Genomic DNA, 15,612 nt, shown 5'->3' on the forward strand with positions numbered 1-15,612 from the left:
TCTGACCAGGAGATAATGCAACCTGCCTTCCCTCTTCTCAAGTCTTCTGGTTTTAGCTGTCAAGTGCTATTTCTTTCTGAGCATCATTAAAGGCAACAACTACAAGGAAACACCCAAGATTTGCCAGCTTTGGATATCTGCTGCACCATTGGATATTTATTGATGATGATGATGATTTATTTTATTTATGGTTATGATTATGATTTATACTATTATTATTATTATTGATGATGATGCAGAGTGATTAAATATCCTAACCACAAAGGTGAAGGCTTGCTACATTATTTGCCTTATTAAATTTTACTTCAAATGGAATGACTAGCATCCTCATGATGGAATCCGTTTTTAAACATGCCATGGTTCAAGGCTATGGAATCCTGGAGAGTTCTAATAAACTACAATTCCCAGGATTCCCTAGCATTGAGCCAGGGCAGTTAAAGTGGTCTTAAACTGAATTGTTTCTGCAGTGTGTTTTGGACCTTTCCACTGCCATGGTTCAAGGATATGGAATCCTGGGAACTATGGTTGGCAGGCACCTGGGCAGAGCTTTTAACTGGCATGGCTCAGTGCTGTGGAATTCTGGGAAGTGTAGTTTTGTGAGACATTCAGCCTTCTCTGTCAGAGAGAGAGCTGTGGCGGCGCCACAACAAAGCGCTCTTTGACACTTTAACTTGTGGCCGTTAAAACGGGGAGTGTGGATGAATACAGTCATATAGTCCAACAACAAGTGAGGGCAAGGCAAAAAAGGGTCGGTGGCTTCATCGGCGGCGACTGCGCATGCTCAGTCGCCACTGCGCATGCTCAGTAGCGCTGGGTGTTGGGAACTTGAGGGAGAGTCTAGAGCGGGGGACTAGGCCCGGCTGGGTCTGAGTGCGACTGAGGCGCCCTGAGAGGGCTCCGTCAGCGCCATGGGGAAGAGGGACAACCGGGTGGTGAGTCAGAGAGACAGGGGCCTGGCCGCCTCTGAGGGAGGCCGGTGGGGATGATGGGACCCAGAGTCACAAGGAGGGGAGACAACGCTTTAAGTGTCCTGGCTCAAGGCTAGGGGATTCTGGGAATAGTAGTTCGTTGTGACACTAGAGCTCTCTGACAGAGAAGGCTCAATCTGTCACAAAACTACAGTTCCCAGAATTCCCCAGCATTGAGCCAGGGCACTAAAAGCAGCCCCAAATTGGATCATTTGTTTATTTGCAGAGAGTGTGTTTTCGGGCCCCTGCTGCTGTTGTTTTTTCCTTGACAAGATTTAAATTGCATTTTACTTTTAATTTTTATCTTTATGAGTTTTAATGCTATACTGGTTTAATTCTATTTTAATGCCCCTTTTTTGGTTTGTTTTTAATTGTGTTGATTTTAATTTGTAAGCTGTGTCCCAGTTTGGGGAAGCAGGAGGATAATATTGATGATAATAATGATGATAATGATGATGGTAATAATAATAATAATAATAATGGTATTTTGTGGGGGTTTTGGGGGCTATGTGGCCATTTCTTTGAAAGAGTTTATTCCTGACGTTTCTCCAGCATCTGTGACTGGCATCTTCATCTGAAGATTTAAATTGCATTTAAATTGCATTCATCTTCCTCTCTTTCTACTACTTTCTACCTTTCCTAGCATTAGTGTCTTTTCTAGCGAATCGCACCTTCTCACAATGTGGCCAAAGCAGGACTGCTGAGTTATAGATATATGTGTGTGTGTGTGTGTGTGTGTGTGTGTGTATTTACACTTCTAAGATCCTGTCTGATTCTTTCAGGGCTCCTGTGGAATCCTGGGGCCGACAAACTACCATTCCCAGAATTCCACAGCACAGAGCCAGGGCAGTTAAAAGTGGTGGATTTCTGCAGTGCAGACGCAGCCTGTGTTGTTTGGGTTGGAGAAGAATTTGGATCCTTGTTCACGCAAGGCAAGGCGTGTCAGTTGGAGCCAGATTGGTTCGATTTAATGAGTTTTATTTCGAGGGAATGAGCATTCAGTAAATAAAAAGTCCCCATTTAAGATACTACAATAAACTCCTTCTGGGTCTGTTCATGTTGCTTTTGTTAAATTAGTGAGAAGGCACGCATACTTAGTTGCAAAACAGGAGTTACTAACATGAGCAGAAAAATGACATCGCATCAATTTGCTATTGAGGCCTTTGTTGCTCTTAGCAGAGAGCGGGAGGGAGATCACGCTTCATACACTATCCCAGAAGTGTTTAAAAGTGCCTCTGGAGAAAACTGTTAGTCATCTTCACCTTCCTTGGGGTAATTGCAGATAGGTTTAAATCACATCAAGTTATTTTCTTTGATCATCTCACTTTCAGCAATGAACCTGCTAGAATTCTGCACAGTAGATAGGAGAAAAACAACAACTTTTCCTTATAGGATTGTGCTAAATCGGCTTATGTTCTCTATGCCATTGTACCAGTCAGTTAGATGAATGAGCAAAAGCGACAGAGCCTTTTGAGTTTTAGGTCAGAGTCCTGGGTCCAAAACACGCTGCAGAAATAATCCAGATTGAGACCGCTTTAACTGCCCTGGCATTGAATTCTGGGAACTGTAGTTTTAGCTCTCTGACAGAGAAGGCTAAATTATTATTATTATTTAGGTATTTATATCCCGCCCTTCAGCCCTAATGGCTCTCAGGGAGGCTTACAATATTATTTTTAATCAGACAGTTCCCTGCCCTCAGGCTTACAATCTAAAAGTCACGAAACAAAAGGAGAAGGGAATGATGGAGGGAAAGGGGGTGAGGTCCAGTGGTTCTTCTCTCACAGAATCACAGAGATGGGTGGCCCTTGAGGTCTCTTCCAACTCTGTGATTCTGTGAGACATTTAGCCATCTCTATCAGAGAGTTCTGGTGCCACAATAAACTACAGTTATCAGGATTCCCTAACACTGAGCCAGGGCAGTTAAAGCGGTCTTAAACTGGATGATTTCTGCAGTGTGTTGAGCATTTAGAAATAGTGTTTAGGTATCCAAAGAAAAGGGGCAGGCAAAGTTAGCAAGGAAATGGAAACACAGCAAAGGTGCAAATGATTTTGAATGCTGCACTGTCTGCAATATGAGAAAGGAAATTTAATGAATTCTTATTTGGGAGGGCAATGCCCCATAGCTACACCCCTCCATGGGACAGATGCACTATACCAATATTTTGTGTTCATGCATCATTTGTATTATAAGTGAGAAGCATTTGCTGCCCACTCAGAGAAGTTCAGCCATAGATTTCACACAGGATTGAAACCTTAAAAACACTAGGAATGTGTGTGCATTCTAATGACACAACATCTTCCCAAAAGGTAAGAATAGGAGCAAACAAGGGCAGTCGTAGATTCATAAAAGTAACAAAGGTGTTAATCCTGGGTATAAACTGTTCAGGGGGACACAGTACTAGATTTGAACATTGAAGTCAACTGCAGCTATGGTTTGAATATCTCTTTCTAATAAACCATGAGAACCATGAGAATAAATGTTGTGCCAATGAGCTCCTTTGTTCTACTGGTCTGTCTTGCACAGTAATTTGGGTTTCATAAAATAATGTGGGATAAATTTTACATTGGGCAAATTTTTCATTGTAGAATGCAGACAGACGTAGATCTACAGTGTAGTCTTAGGATATTAGCAGCTGCAAGGTGGTTAAAATGTGTTCCATGCCTTCAGGCATTTACCATTTTTCTTTCTGTCCACGAAAATTGTTTCTTCAGCAGAATGATTTCCAGGGTCCGAGCATACACAGTTCTCTCTGTGCAAATGTTAAAATGAGGGAAAAAAATCCATGGCCAACATAGCCAAGGCCAGGAACTCTGCAGCACTTAAATCCTGTTTCAGTCCTGGGTAGGGTAGATCCATTAATCTAGATGTTCACTCACCATTCAACAATTTATTGACTTGGCCTTCTGTAATTGGTCCTAACACAATGGCAGCCAATAGGTGTTCCATTTAAAACACTTCTATAATAATCACAGAAGAGGTATGAAGTATTGCTGAGCAACTGCTTTTCAAAAAACATATTTCTATAACACTGTTCCCCTTCAAGTAAGACTGTGAATCTCTTGTCTTCTGTGGTTTGGCAAGAAGCTAGTAGAAGAGCCTGTAAAAAGAAAAGTAGCCTCATCTCCATAAATGTAAGGATATTAATTTTAAAAGCCACAAAATGGAATGATTAAGTTTATGTCTTGCTTTGCTGTCTCACCTTTCAGGCTTATATGAATCCCATAGCAATGGCTAGATCGCGAGGTCCTGCTCCATCTTCAGGACCTACCATACAAGACTACTTGAACAGACCAAGACCAACGTGGTATGTATAGAAATGGTGACTCTTTTCTATTTACCAAGAAAAGAAAAATCATAAATCCACTTGCTTTTTACATTTCATCCTACTCCCACAACTGTGTATACAGTGGACCCTTGTTATACGCTGGGGTTTGGTTCCAACATCTGCCATGGATAACAAAATCTGTGGATGCTCAAGTTCCATTAAATACAATGAAATAGCAAAATGGTGTCCCTTATAAAAAATGGAAAATCAAGGTTTGATATTTGAAATTTATACTTTTTTTTAACATTTTCAAACCGTGTATGAATCCGTGTATTAAAAATCCATGTATGATTGAATCCATGTATTAAAAATCCGTGTATGAGAAGGGCCGACTGTATATGCTTTAATCCTGAGCATTTATTACCATTCTGTAAGCATCCAGAGGTGGGTTTTATCCATGAAAGCTCATGCAAAAATAAAATCAGTTAGGGGCTGTACAGACCAGCAAGTTGTGCCAGCTTGTAGGCAGAGCCACAGCTCAGTGTCCACATGCTGGATGCTGTGGCTCCACCCCCTTTGCATCATAACACCACACACCCTTCTAGATGGCATGCGGCATCATGTCGCAGCCCTGGCACTGCATCTAGATGATGCAGCACCGAAAGGGCATCCAAAACCCGTACCACCGTGGCTATGACGCCCTTTCCGGGGAATCAAAAAACCCACCATTTGTGGGTTCTTTTTGCACTGGATTGGGGTATGGTATGTAGTTGCCCCGTCCCCAACCCAGCACTTCTAGGGGTGGCCTACATCTGCCCCATACAGGCTGTCTGTACAGCCCCATAGTCTCAAAGGTGCTACTACATTCTTTTCCCCCCTTCCTTCTGCCTTTTTATACTGCAAAAGACTAACATGGCTATATCTCTGAAAAGTAAGTATTACAAGTAACAGGATATGTTGCTAAGTAAATGTAATGGCTTGGATTATAAATTTGCATAACCTTATTAAAGAGGTTTGTGGCAGGAAAGGAGCCCTGATGGTGCAGTGGTTAAATGCTGCAGCCACAAGTTTGTGGGTTCGATCCCAGGGCTTCAGGTTTGACTCAGCTTTCTTTGCATCCTTCCGTAGGTCAATAAACCGCTCAGAGACTACTTAGTTCATTATGAAGCGGCATAGAAATGTAAATGCTATTGCTAAGAACCCTCTCCCATTGTTGTTCCACACTAACTGGTATTCAGAGGCATAATGCCTGTGATCTTAGAAATAGAATATAGTCATAATGACTAGTAGCCATTAGTAATAGCAACAATAGCTTTATCTTCCACTGTTGTTGTTTTTTAAACACTAATTCCTTTTAAAGCAGTTTAATTTGGTAGCTGTCACTATGGTCCAAACTACACTGTAGAAATAATCCAGTTTGAGGCTTCTTTAACTGCCCTAGCTCAATGCTAGGGTGTTCTGGGAACTGTAGTTTTGTGAGACATTCAGCCTTATATGTCAGAGCTCTGGTGCCACAATAAATCACAATTCCCAGGATCCTCTAGCACTGAACCAGAGCAGTTAAAGCAGTCTTAAACTGGATTATTTCTGTAGTGTGTTTTGGACCTATCTTTGTGAATTCCATAGCAAAACTATTTCGTGTGATAAGAGCCATATTTGTATTTCTCACAACTTAGTTTCATTTATTCTAGTGCTGTGAGATGGAAAATTTGTTGAATTTAAGGTTGGATGTCTCAAAAACCTGCATTAACAAGGTATGTTGTTGTTGTTTTTTAAAGGGAAGAAGTGAAAGAACAACTAGAGAAGAAGAAGAAGGGTTCCAAAGCTTTAGCAGAATTTGAAGAAAGGATGAATGAGGTTGGTTATTTGTTTATATAGATGGATGAGTAGAATATTTCACTGTGCCAACAATACCATTTTGAAATTAATGTTATGAATATTCTGTCGCAGCCATCTATCTTTCTCTGTAAGTTTTGAAACTGTAGCACCATGTCACAAAATGCTGCTTGTTAGGTCTCTTGCCAGCCCACTATTATTACTAAATATCATTTATTTCAAAAGTGATAGCTTTTAAGTTTGCAAGGCCTTCATTTTGTAAGATCCTCTAGAAGCCACCTATAGTTAGCATGAGCTAAAATTTGAAGCTTAGCTTCTGAAGTGTTTTTACAGTTAAAAAAATTCTGACAAAGCTGAAGTGACTGTGATGTTAGTGATTACCTTATTCTGGGTACTGTGCATTACTTCTGTCTACTCATGAATAAGCCTCACAAAGACTATATTCATTTCTGCACTGCAGAAATAATTCTGTTTGACGCCATTTTAACTGCCGTGGCTCAATGCTATGGAATTCTGGGATTTGTAGTTTTTGTGTGACAGCCTTCTCTGTCAGTGTGTTCTGGTGCCACAACAAACTACAGTTGCCAGAATTCCATAGCATTGAGCCATGGCAGTTAAAGTGGTGTCCAACTTTCTCCAGTGTGGATGCAGCCTACCGTATATACTTGACTATAAGTTGAGAAATTTATGCCTCAAAATGGACTCCAAAATCATGGGTAGACTTATATACAGAGCAATAAGTTAATAATGCTTATAAATTTCTTGAAAGAAGGGCCCACTTTCTTCTGTAGCCAGGGATCTTTAAATAGCTTCCTGTTTGAGTCCCTGGCACACTCTCCCCTCTCCTCTGTCCCTGTGTGTGTGTGTGTGTGTTATCCCCCAGCCTTCCCTCACAGCCAGAGCTAACAAACAGCTGCTGAGGCAAGGAACAGAGAGAGAGTATGCCCAGGCTTGGACCCCCTTTTTCAAGCCATGAGCCTGGAAATCCTGGAGATGAAGAGAAGGGAAGGGGGTCGGTCTCCCCTTTTGCAAGCCATAAGCCTTGGAAATCCTAAGGGTTATGTGCAGAGAAAGAGGTTTCTACCCCCTTCTGTAAGCCATGAGCCTTGGGAATCCTGGGGGTTATGTGCAGAGAGAGAGAGAGGGAGAGAGGTTTGTGTCCCGTTTTGCAAGCCACGAGCCTTGGAAGTCCTGGGGGTTATGTGCAGAGAAAGAGAGAAAGGTTTCCACCCCCTTTTGCAAACCATGATCCTTGGGAATCCTGGGAGTGAAGAGAAGAGCGAGAGAGGGGTATCTATCCCGTTTTACAAGCCATGAGCCTTGGGAATGCTTTTGGTAAAGGGAAGAGTGTGTGCGTGTGTGTATGTGCCGAGGTTTGTTTCCCCTTTTCCATGCTGAGACTATGACCCTTGGGAGAGGTCCAGAGAGGGAGATGTAGGGAGGGAAGTGGTGATTTGTTTTCCCCTTTAGATCTTTTGTAACATACCTCAGTGTTTGACCCTTGACTTATCCACGAGTCATATCAAAATTCATGATTTTTGGCCCCAAAAACTTTCCTCGACTTATACATGAGGTCAATTTATACTTGAGTATATATGGTAATTCAATTGGGCTTTCTTCCAGGTAAATGGATATAAGATTTGTAACCTAATTATCCAAATGAAGAAATCACAACCTCTAGAAATAATACTTGAAAATGTTGCTTTTAGAGATCACCAACATCTCCCTGTGCTGCTACTCATGATTATTTCTACTGTTTTTCAGAACTGGAAGAAAGAATTAGAAAAACATAGGGAGAAATTGTTAAGTGGAAGCGAGAGTACTTCAAGAAAGAAAGAGGTAAAAGTCATTTGAGATACTGGGTTCAGGATTTTCTTGTGATCCTCTTTACTGTTAGTTCAAGAGCCTACACCCCCCACTCTGACTATTGCCTACACTGAAATATAGACTCTTAACTGGTGAACACTAACGAACATAGTAATGCAAGTTCAATTGATTGCCTTTTAGAAAAAGAAAAAAGAGAAGAAGAAATCCAGTAGGGTGAGCAAAGACTTCATTTACTTTCTGTTTCTCTCTCTGTATGTATAAAAATAGATAAATCGCTATAGGTATGCATATGAACTTCTTGCATACAGAGAAAAGGGGTTTTTTGAGAGGGCAGGTTTTATGCCTGCTTTATGTGAATAGTTAACATGGTTTGAAATGTGGCTTTTATCCTGCTGTTTCCCTATCTTGTTCATTATATTTTAAGAGGATTCAGAAGACAATATCCTCTCCTTGAAATACTCACTTGTTTTACCATTGCTATGTGTTTTTTTCTTCCCATGGAAAATCTCTTAAGATGGAAAAGGTGAAACAGCTGCATGGTACCTTGGAATTACTAGTGTTAGAGACTCTCCATCTGGAAATGTTCTTAATGCTGTTTTTAGAGCAGTTAATGCCTTAGTTAATCTCTTCTAGACTTAGCTTTTGGAATTTGAGGTAGTAAATGTGAATCCATCTCTTCTTCTTGGGCTGCATCCTGTTCAATTTTACATTGCTCTAACCAATTCTGCATCTCACAAATTTACTTTTTTGTTGTCTTTGGTCAAGTTGTCTCCATCTTCCTCTTCCTCATCAAGCTCTGATTCTTCCAGCAGTTCTTCTGATTTTGAAGATGAGGTAAGAATGCAGTTAGTGAAAATGTTAACTTTCTGTATGCTTGTATGCCAGTTTTCTGTTCAGCTTGCCATTTGGAAGTATAGGTTGTATTTCAAAGTAGAATACATGCTTTGTCATGTGACATTTTTATTGAAATGAAAGCAGTCTACTTTCCTTATGCTAAACACACTGGCTAGAATCCTGTTGGCACACTATGCTAGTTCTCTAGGATTGTGTGGTGGTGGAGAGCAAATGCAGCCAATCTGAGTATAGCCTGTGTCTTCCTTCCTTCCTTCATGGCCACTCCACCTGTGGCCTTTTTTCTCCTGTCCCCAGCACCTGTGCTAGCATAAGTATGCCTATTTATGGCACCAACAGAATTCCAAGCACTAGCTTGGATTCAGAGTTCCCATAAATGGGACTCAGTCTGTGGAATGGCCTTGTTGCTGAAGTGGTGGGGAGAGCAACTTTTGCATATCCTCTTTTCTCCTATACCCCAGCCATTGTGCTCTGTAGTGTCTGCTCCAATGGGTTAACAAGACCTCTAGAACAGCAAGAGAGGATACACAGGGAATGTAGGAGGACAAGGAAAATGTTTCTTCTGCCTCCTCCATCTTTTGGCAGCAACCGGCAGTTGAGTTTTTAATACATAAGAAAGGTAACATTTGGCTTGTCATAAAACAGATCTGGAAGATATAAAGTAAGCCCTACCTTGGTCTTTGCCAGAATGATGCTGATGGTAATGTTGATTGGTATAATAGAAATACAAAGGCAATAATACTTTAGCACCTTGACTGGAAATTGAAACCAAATTCTGTTCACTTCCAACCTGAATTGATCCACCAAAACAGAAAGTTAGGGGTTAAACGTTGGCATTTTAGCAAGTTGGCCTTGTTCCTTGAAAGCCTTTCAGGAATTACAGGTGTGTCAAGAGCATTGATTCTTGAACCTGACTGATATGTTGCTCCCATATGGGGGGGGGGGGGGGGGCGGGGAGAACCAAAATGGTATGGCTTTTATATCTTGGTGGTGAATACAATAATATTGAACCAGTGTTGGACTAGTGCAGTAAATTGTTCAGGCTGGTACAAACTGGATGTTTAATTTTTTAAAAAAGATTATTTTGTAGTGCAATGTTATACCTGTCTCGGAACAGCCCCATTAAACATTTGAAAGGGATTGCCACAGCCCTGTATTCTTGAATGCTCCATCTTTCAATTTTCAGTTTTACATTTGAGTTTAAGAATCATTATCATAAGTCTTCTGATGGTTATTTTTTATGGGTTTTTAAATACTGAAAAATTATTTTATGGGATTTTGCGTTAGTGAGGCAAGATGTATAACATACTATAAGATCGATAAAAGTATCATAAGGTAAAGGGATTTTTAGTAAAAACATAGGGTTTATTGAATTTTGAACAAAAATATGAAGAATATATGTAGATATCTGCTAAGTGTAGCTAGTTAATTTTTTTAAATTATTTTTTTTCTAATTTATCACTTAATATTATATCTCACCTATTCTCCAATGAGCTCAAGGTAGCACACATGGCTTTCTTCATTCCCATTTTATTATCACACCAACATAGTTCAGTAAATCAGAACGAGAGAATTAATGTTCCAAAGTCACCTGATGAGTTTCATGGCTCAGCAGTAATTTGAAATGGCATCTCCCAAGTCCCATTACACCATCATATGCTACTATACCAGCCTGGTTCTTACATCTTCTCTTTCAAGCTGAATAGTAGGTAATGATTTTGTGTGAGTAAGATCAAACCATTTTATTAAAATATCTATGACTAGGATAAGAAACAAGGGAAAAGGAGAAAGAAAAAGAAGCATCGCTCCTCACGAAGATCATCTGAAAGCTCTAGTTCAGATTCAGAATCAGATAAGGTAAAGTAATAAGTATGTTATCTTGGAATTTGTCAAAGATATTTTAAAACAGAAGTAGACTTATGGGTCACAAATGCCCCAAAATCTTTCCCCTGGATTGAAAGGTTTCCAAGAGCAGATTTTTCCCCTTTCAGTTTTATGAATTTCAGGAGATGTCAAGCCCCCACAGTATAAAACCAGAAAAAAAATCATCTGTCCACTTCTAGTTTAGGTTTCTTTTTAACCCGTTGGTATCTCTTAGTAATTTCCAGGCCTGGTAGAGCCTGCTGTTGATAAACATTTTTCCTCCTGGCCCATCAAAGCAGTCCTGTCTGGCTTTAAAGCATCTAAATATCCTTGACTTTCTTAATGGACTGAATCAGTGCCAGTTAGGAGTATGCTGGCAGCAGTAAAGGTGTTTGTGGGAATGTGAACAAAGCTCCCTTCCTTGTAGGCTTTGCTCTACATTGGCCTAACTGCTGGCCAGCCAACAGTGGTCCCAACTTCTCTATATGCCAGTAAGAATAAACCATCCATTTATATTTTATTTCAGTTTTGTTCTTAACATTTTTGTTCCATACTATCAAAAAGTATTAATCTCTGCATTATGTTTTTAAACTTTAGCTAGCTTTGATTTCAATTGGTGACAGCAAACAGCAAATCTTATAAGACATAACTATGTATTTTTTTTTTTATCATTTAGGACAGTTTGAAAAATAAAAAGTCAAAGGAAGACTCTGAAAGGGAAAAGGTAACATGCTTCATATGCAGTAAAACTATTATCTTAAGTTTGCATAGGAGCCTCCTCCCACTGAATAAGTTCTAATGTTGCAGTTAGCTGAAAGCAAGCAATAATAAAATCAAGATTATAGTGTCTAATATTTAAAGTGGTTTCAAATCTAACTGTCTGAAGGAAAATGACCCTTGATTTGTATATGTAGCATGCTTGTTGTATTTTCATAATTTACCTAGACAGTGCATGTAGTTTCTACAAACTAAGAACCAGTCTGCTGAATTCCCATGAATGAATGGAAATAAATAAAAGCCTCTGAAAGCTGAGTGAGCAATATGTGATTTTCCAAATATTTCTGCATTGCGGCTACCATCGAGTGTAGCTAGTCAATGTTGAGGAATCCTGGGAGGTCCAGTAAAGCAGTATCTGGAAGGCTGCGATTTCCCCACTTGTGCTATGAGGACTTATTTCAAGGATTAATATGAGTTCACAATTATGTCATATAATTTTCTCCTGCGTTTCAAATTGAGCCAGCTGAGACATTACCATTGTGTCTTTCTTGTCCATGAACCTTTCCTGTTCCGTCTGCCTTATATCTGTGTAACCATTCTTAAACATTAAATGAGCTTCATTTGTCCATTCCATTGATTCTCTCAACCACAAAAATTGGCTAGTGGTGGTGAAATTAGAATTATGAGGTGGTTGTTATTATTGTGTGTCTTCAAGTCATTTCTGATTTATGGTGTCTCTGAGGCAAACTTCACAGGATTTTCTTGGCAAGGCTTGTTCAGAGGAGGCTCACATGCCCAAGATCACCCAGTAAGTTTCCATGGCCAAGTGGGGATTCAAACCCTAGACTCTTGTAGTCCAGTGCTCAAGCCACTACACTGCTGGCTCTCTTGGGTTAAGAAGTACATAAATATACTTTGTCCTGTCTTTTAGTGTTTAGTTTTGTATTTTACTTTGCAGTCCCATTCACCCATGAAGAAATTAAAATAATAAATGTTGGTGTGGGGTACTTTGCCATGGATCATGATATAGTCTCTGATTAAATGTGCCTTTCATTGTTTCTAGGAAACCAAAAGCATTAGTAGGAAAAGGAAAAAAACAGACCGTGGGGATGGCTTGTTATCATCAGAGTCCTCATCAGAATCTGAGCTTGGAGAGGAGGTTGGTATGCATACCAAAGCAGTGAACTAATAAAACAATATCCAGCAAGTTAAAGTGTGATTTCTGTGCAGTCCCAGAGGTCAAGGGCCCATTATCCTATTATATTTACCACTCCAAGTGAGTATGAATGAAGAACAAATTTAGAGGATAGTTACATGGACCTTTCCAGCCTAGACTGCTTGTAGTTCTCCTGATCCTGAAGTGAAACAGTGTTCACGATCTAGTCTTTTTAACTGGAAAATGGCACATCTTAGAGAGGGTGAAAGTTCCGCACACATTTACTATGTAGTATGATGCTGTGATCTTTCTCTGTTTCAACATTTTTGAAAATATTTATTCTATGTCTTCCTACTTAGATACAAGCAAAAAAGAAGAAAAACAGTGAAGAAAAGGAGAGAAATGTAAGTATTGTTCTGTCTATCCAATAAACCAAGAAAGTATTCATCTTAAATGTTTGTATCAGCAAAAATCTGTGCTGGCACAAACCTCCCATTCTCATTATTTTAATAGTTCTGAGAATTCCCTGTGTTTAGTATATCACCATAAATGAGAGCAGAATTAACTGACTGAATGGCTGTATAATACATTGGGACCAGACTTAATAGACACATTAATACTAAATCAATGAATAACCTCTGTTGACTTTAGTATAACTAAATCGGATTTGGCCCAATATTTATTATGGATTTTGGACAGAATCCAGTATTGCAAAGGAAACTTCTGTTTCTGTTAGGGGCTTTCTCTGGATATGCCTTCCTGAAATCTACTAGTGTTTCCTCATTCTCCAGATTTTATAGGCATGTGGAACACTATGGGAAGGGGAGAGGAATTCCCCCCTTCTCTTTCAACTGAAGCAGTTCTGTCAATGGAATGTCTCAGCTGGATTCCACTTTTTGTGTCTCATTGTTCTAGCATGATAATAAAGGTGAAAAGAACAGTGAATCAAAACATTTGGTACAGTACTGCTGCCATGTTTTGAGGCAGCATTGAAACAAGCTCCTCCTGTATTTTGGATAGAGCTTTATGTGGGGCTGATACTAGGGCCTCACAGATGCAGAAGGAACTCTCTCTTGGTGAACCAGTGCATTATGCTATGTGTAAAACAACATCCCATCTCTTAATCCACAAGAATCTCCTTGCTGTGTGTTGCTGTATGGTTAAACATTCTTAATATAATGTTGAGACTGGCTTTGGTTAACTGTTTCTTTAAAAGCACATAGGCTTAGCTGGTTTTGGTTTCAGTATCCTGAAATTGTTTCTGATATTTCTCTTTTTAAAGGATAAAACAAAAAAGCGAAAGAAGCACAAGAAACATGGGAAAAAGAAGAAAAAGAAGACAGCTAGCTCAAGCTCTCACTCAGAATAACATCAGCCAAGAGTCTTATTTTTCTTATCAAAAGTGCAATGAGACTAGAAAGAACTACAACTGTGAAAATTATGATGAACTCTACCAACTGCATGAGCTCTCCTCCTCTGTGTGAACAATATTGTAGACTTTCAGCTTGCCCGGTGCCATTGGGCTGGACATAGCCATTGATGTTGCCTGATGCTTAATATATTACATGTAATACTCCCCTCCAATAGCTTGTGTTGAATGTTTTGAAGTAAGTCCTGCAGAAGGTTTAAATGATTCAAAAGCAGGGTGAAATGGGCTTATCGAAAAGGATTTTCCCACTCTTGAGCAGTAATGTACACATGTAGCTACACCCAGGAGTCAGCCTATGTTGTAAGCAAAAGAGCATATGCACACATGAAAAGAACTATATGTGGATCAGCTTCATGTGCTGTAATAAATGGAGCAGCCCCTGTTGGTAGACACTCTGTATATACCTCAGAGCTACTGTTACACCCATGGACCTTTTTATTTTTAAAATACTGGCGATAAAGGTTTCCATTCTGAAGATTTTTTGCAGAATTCCTCTTCAAAAGTGAACATATGACATAGCAAGTCCTGTGACATTTTCATTACTACTGATGCCATTTTTAAAACAGGAACATGCCAGTAACCTACAGGTGTTACTTTTGTACATATATGTAATATAAATTTTCTCCCACTTTCTCAAGTGGGACATGGGGTGTTCATGCCTTCAAGGATTAGAGGGCATATTTGATCTTTACAAAGAGTAGCAGTGTTTGCTGAGACTGTCAATGTGCTTCCAAAGGTGCTTTCAGAAGCCTTTTTCTTCTGAATGTTAGATTCCCTGAGAACATTTCATAATGAATGTAGTTCTCATTAAAATGAGTGGGAATTGGAGAAGAACAGTTGTGTTGATAATCATTCAAGCAAGGGTAGATGGGTTGCCATGTTACTTTATGTAGCTGCCCCATTCAAGTGTACAAATAAATTGTGTCCCATTCCCATCCTATCCCCATGCTTTCTATGTGAACAGAGCAGGAGACAATTGGCTAACCATTCCTTTCTAGCTTGGTTGTCAGTTTACTCTAGATCCATAACATATGCTACTAGCAAAAATGCTAACCTAATGCAGCCTAGCCAACACACAGAATATGATGACTTTACTCTGATTGATTTAAAATAATACTGAATACTGTATTTGTAATATGCATAACAATTATTTGAGGTGGGATTAAGATTATTTTCTGACATTGCTTTTTCCCCTTAAATTGTGTTAGAATTGCATGATTTTGTACCATTTTAAAATTAACCAATAGAAGAAAATGGTTGTAATCAGTGGGTTTTTTAAATTGTTCCACATACAGCATTACTTACAGGTATTAGTTCATACTTCATACATGCTTATGTTTTAAGTGCACACTTGCTGAAGATATTTAGCATGTAAAAAGCTGAGAGAATTTCAACCAGCTTCATATTGAAGCTGATTTTACTCTACGCAAGTTCAGTGACAGACCTGTTATGCAACTATGTCTTGATATGCAAAATTACTGCCAGACACTTAGTAAAAATCTGTTTTAAAAGTTCCCTCCTCTCTTGATATATATATATTGTGTGTTTGTGTGTATGCTTGTGTGGTTTGGGGTAGAGCAGAACTGGTCTAGGGTTAGTCATAATGGATATATTTGAGTCTTAGAATACAAATCTGCATTCTCATGTACAATGCTATGTTTAAAGCTTGTCTACAGGCTGTGTTCACCACAGAACCAT

At 39.4% G+C, this 15,612-nt stretch overlaps 1 protein-coding gene across 3 annotated transcripts; it reads left to right on the forward strand.

Moving 5' to 3' along the window:
* Positions 1 to 803: 803 nt before the first annotated feature.
* On the forward strand, positions 804 to 15,429 carry FAM133B (family with sequence similarity 133 member B). Of its 3 annotated transcripts, none has more exons than XM_089533216.1 (11): positions 804 to 932; positions 4,176 to 4,273; positions 6,013 to 6,091; positions 7,835 to 7,909; positions 8,078 to 8,110; positions 8,663 to 8,731; positions 10,514 to 10,606; positions 11,289 to 11,336; positions 12,393 to 12,488; positions 12,845 to 12,889; positions 13,768 to 15,429. In XM_089533216.1, exons 1-11 carry the CDS (start codon positions 909 to 911, stop codon positions 13,852 to 13,854), a joined length of 747 nt encoding a protein of 248 aa, XP_089389342.1. In that variant the 5' UTR covers positions 804 to 908; the 3' UTR covers positions 13,855 to 15,429. The 3 variants fall into 3 exon arrangements, with proteins under 3 accessions (XP_089389342.1, XP_089389343.1, XP_089389341.1); XM_089533215.1 differs by lacking the exon at positions 804 to 932 and adding an exon at positions 1,333 to 1,426; XM_089533217.1 differs by lacking the exons at positions 804 to 932; positions 8,078 to 8,110 and adding an exon at positions 1,332 to 1,426.
* Positions 15,430 to 15,612: the final 183 nt, after the last annotated feature.

Source organism: Sceloporus occidentalis, unplaced genomic scaffold (assembly GCF_023333645.1).
Source record: "Sceloporus occidentalis isolate IW3139 unplaced genomic scaffold, rSceOcc1.0.p SCAF_7, whole genome shotgun sequence".
NCBI classification, from domain to species: domain Eukaryota; kingdom Metazoa; phylum Chordata; class Lepidosauria; order Squamata; family Phrynosomatidae; genus Sceloporus; species Sceloporus occidentalis.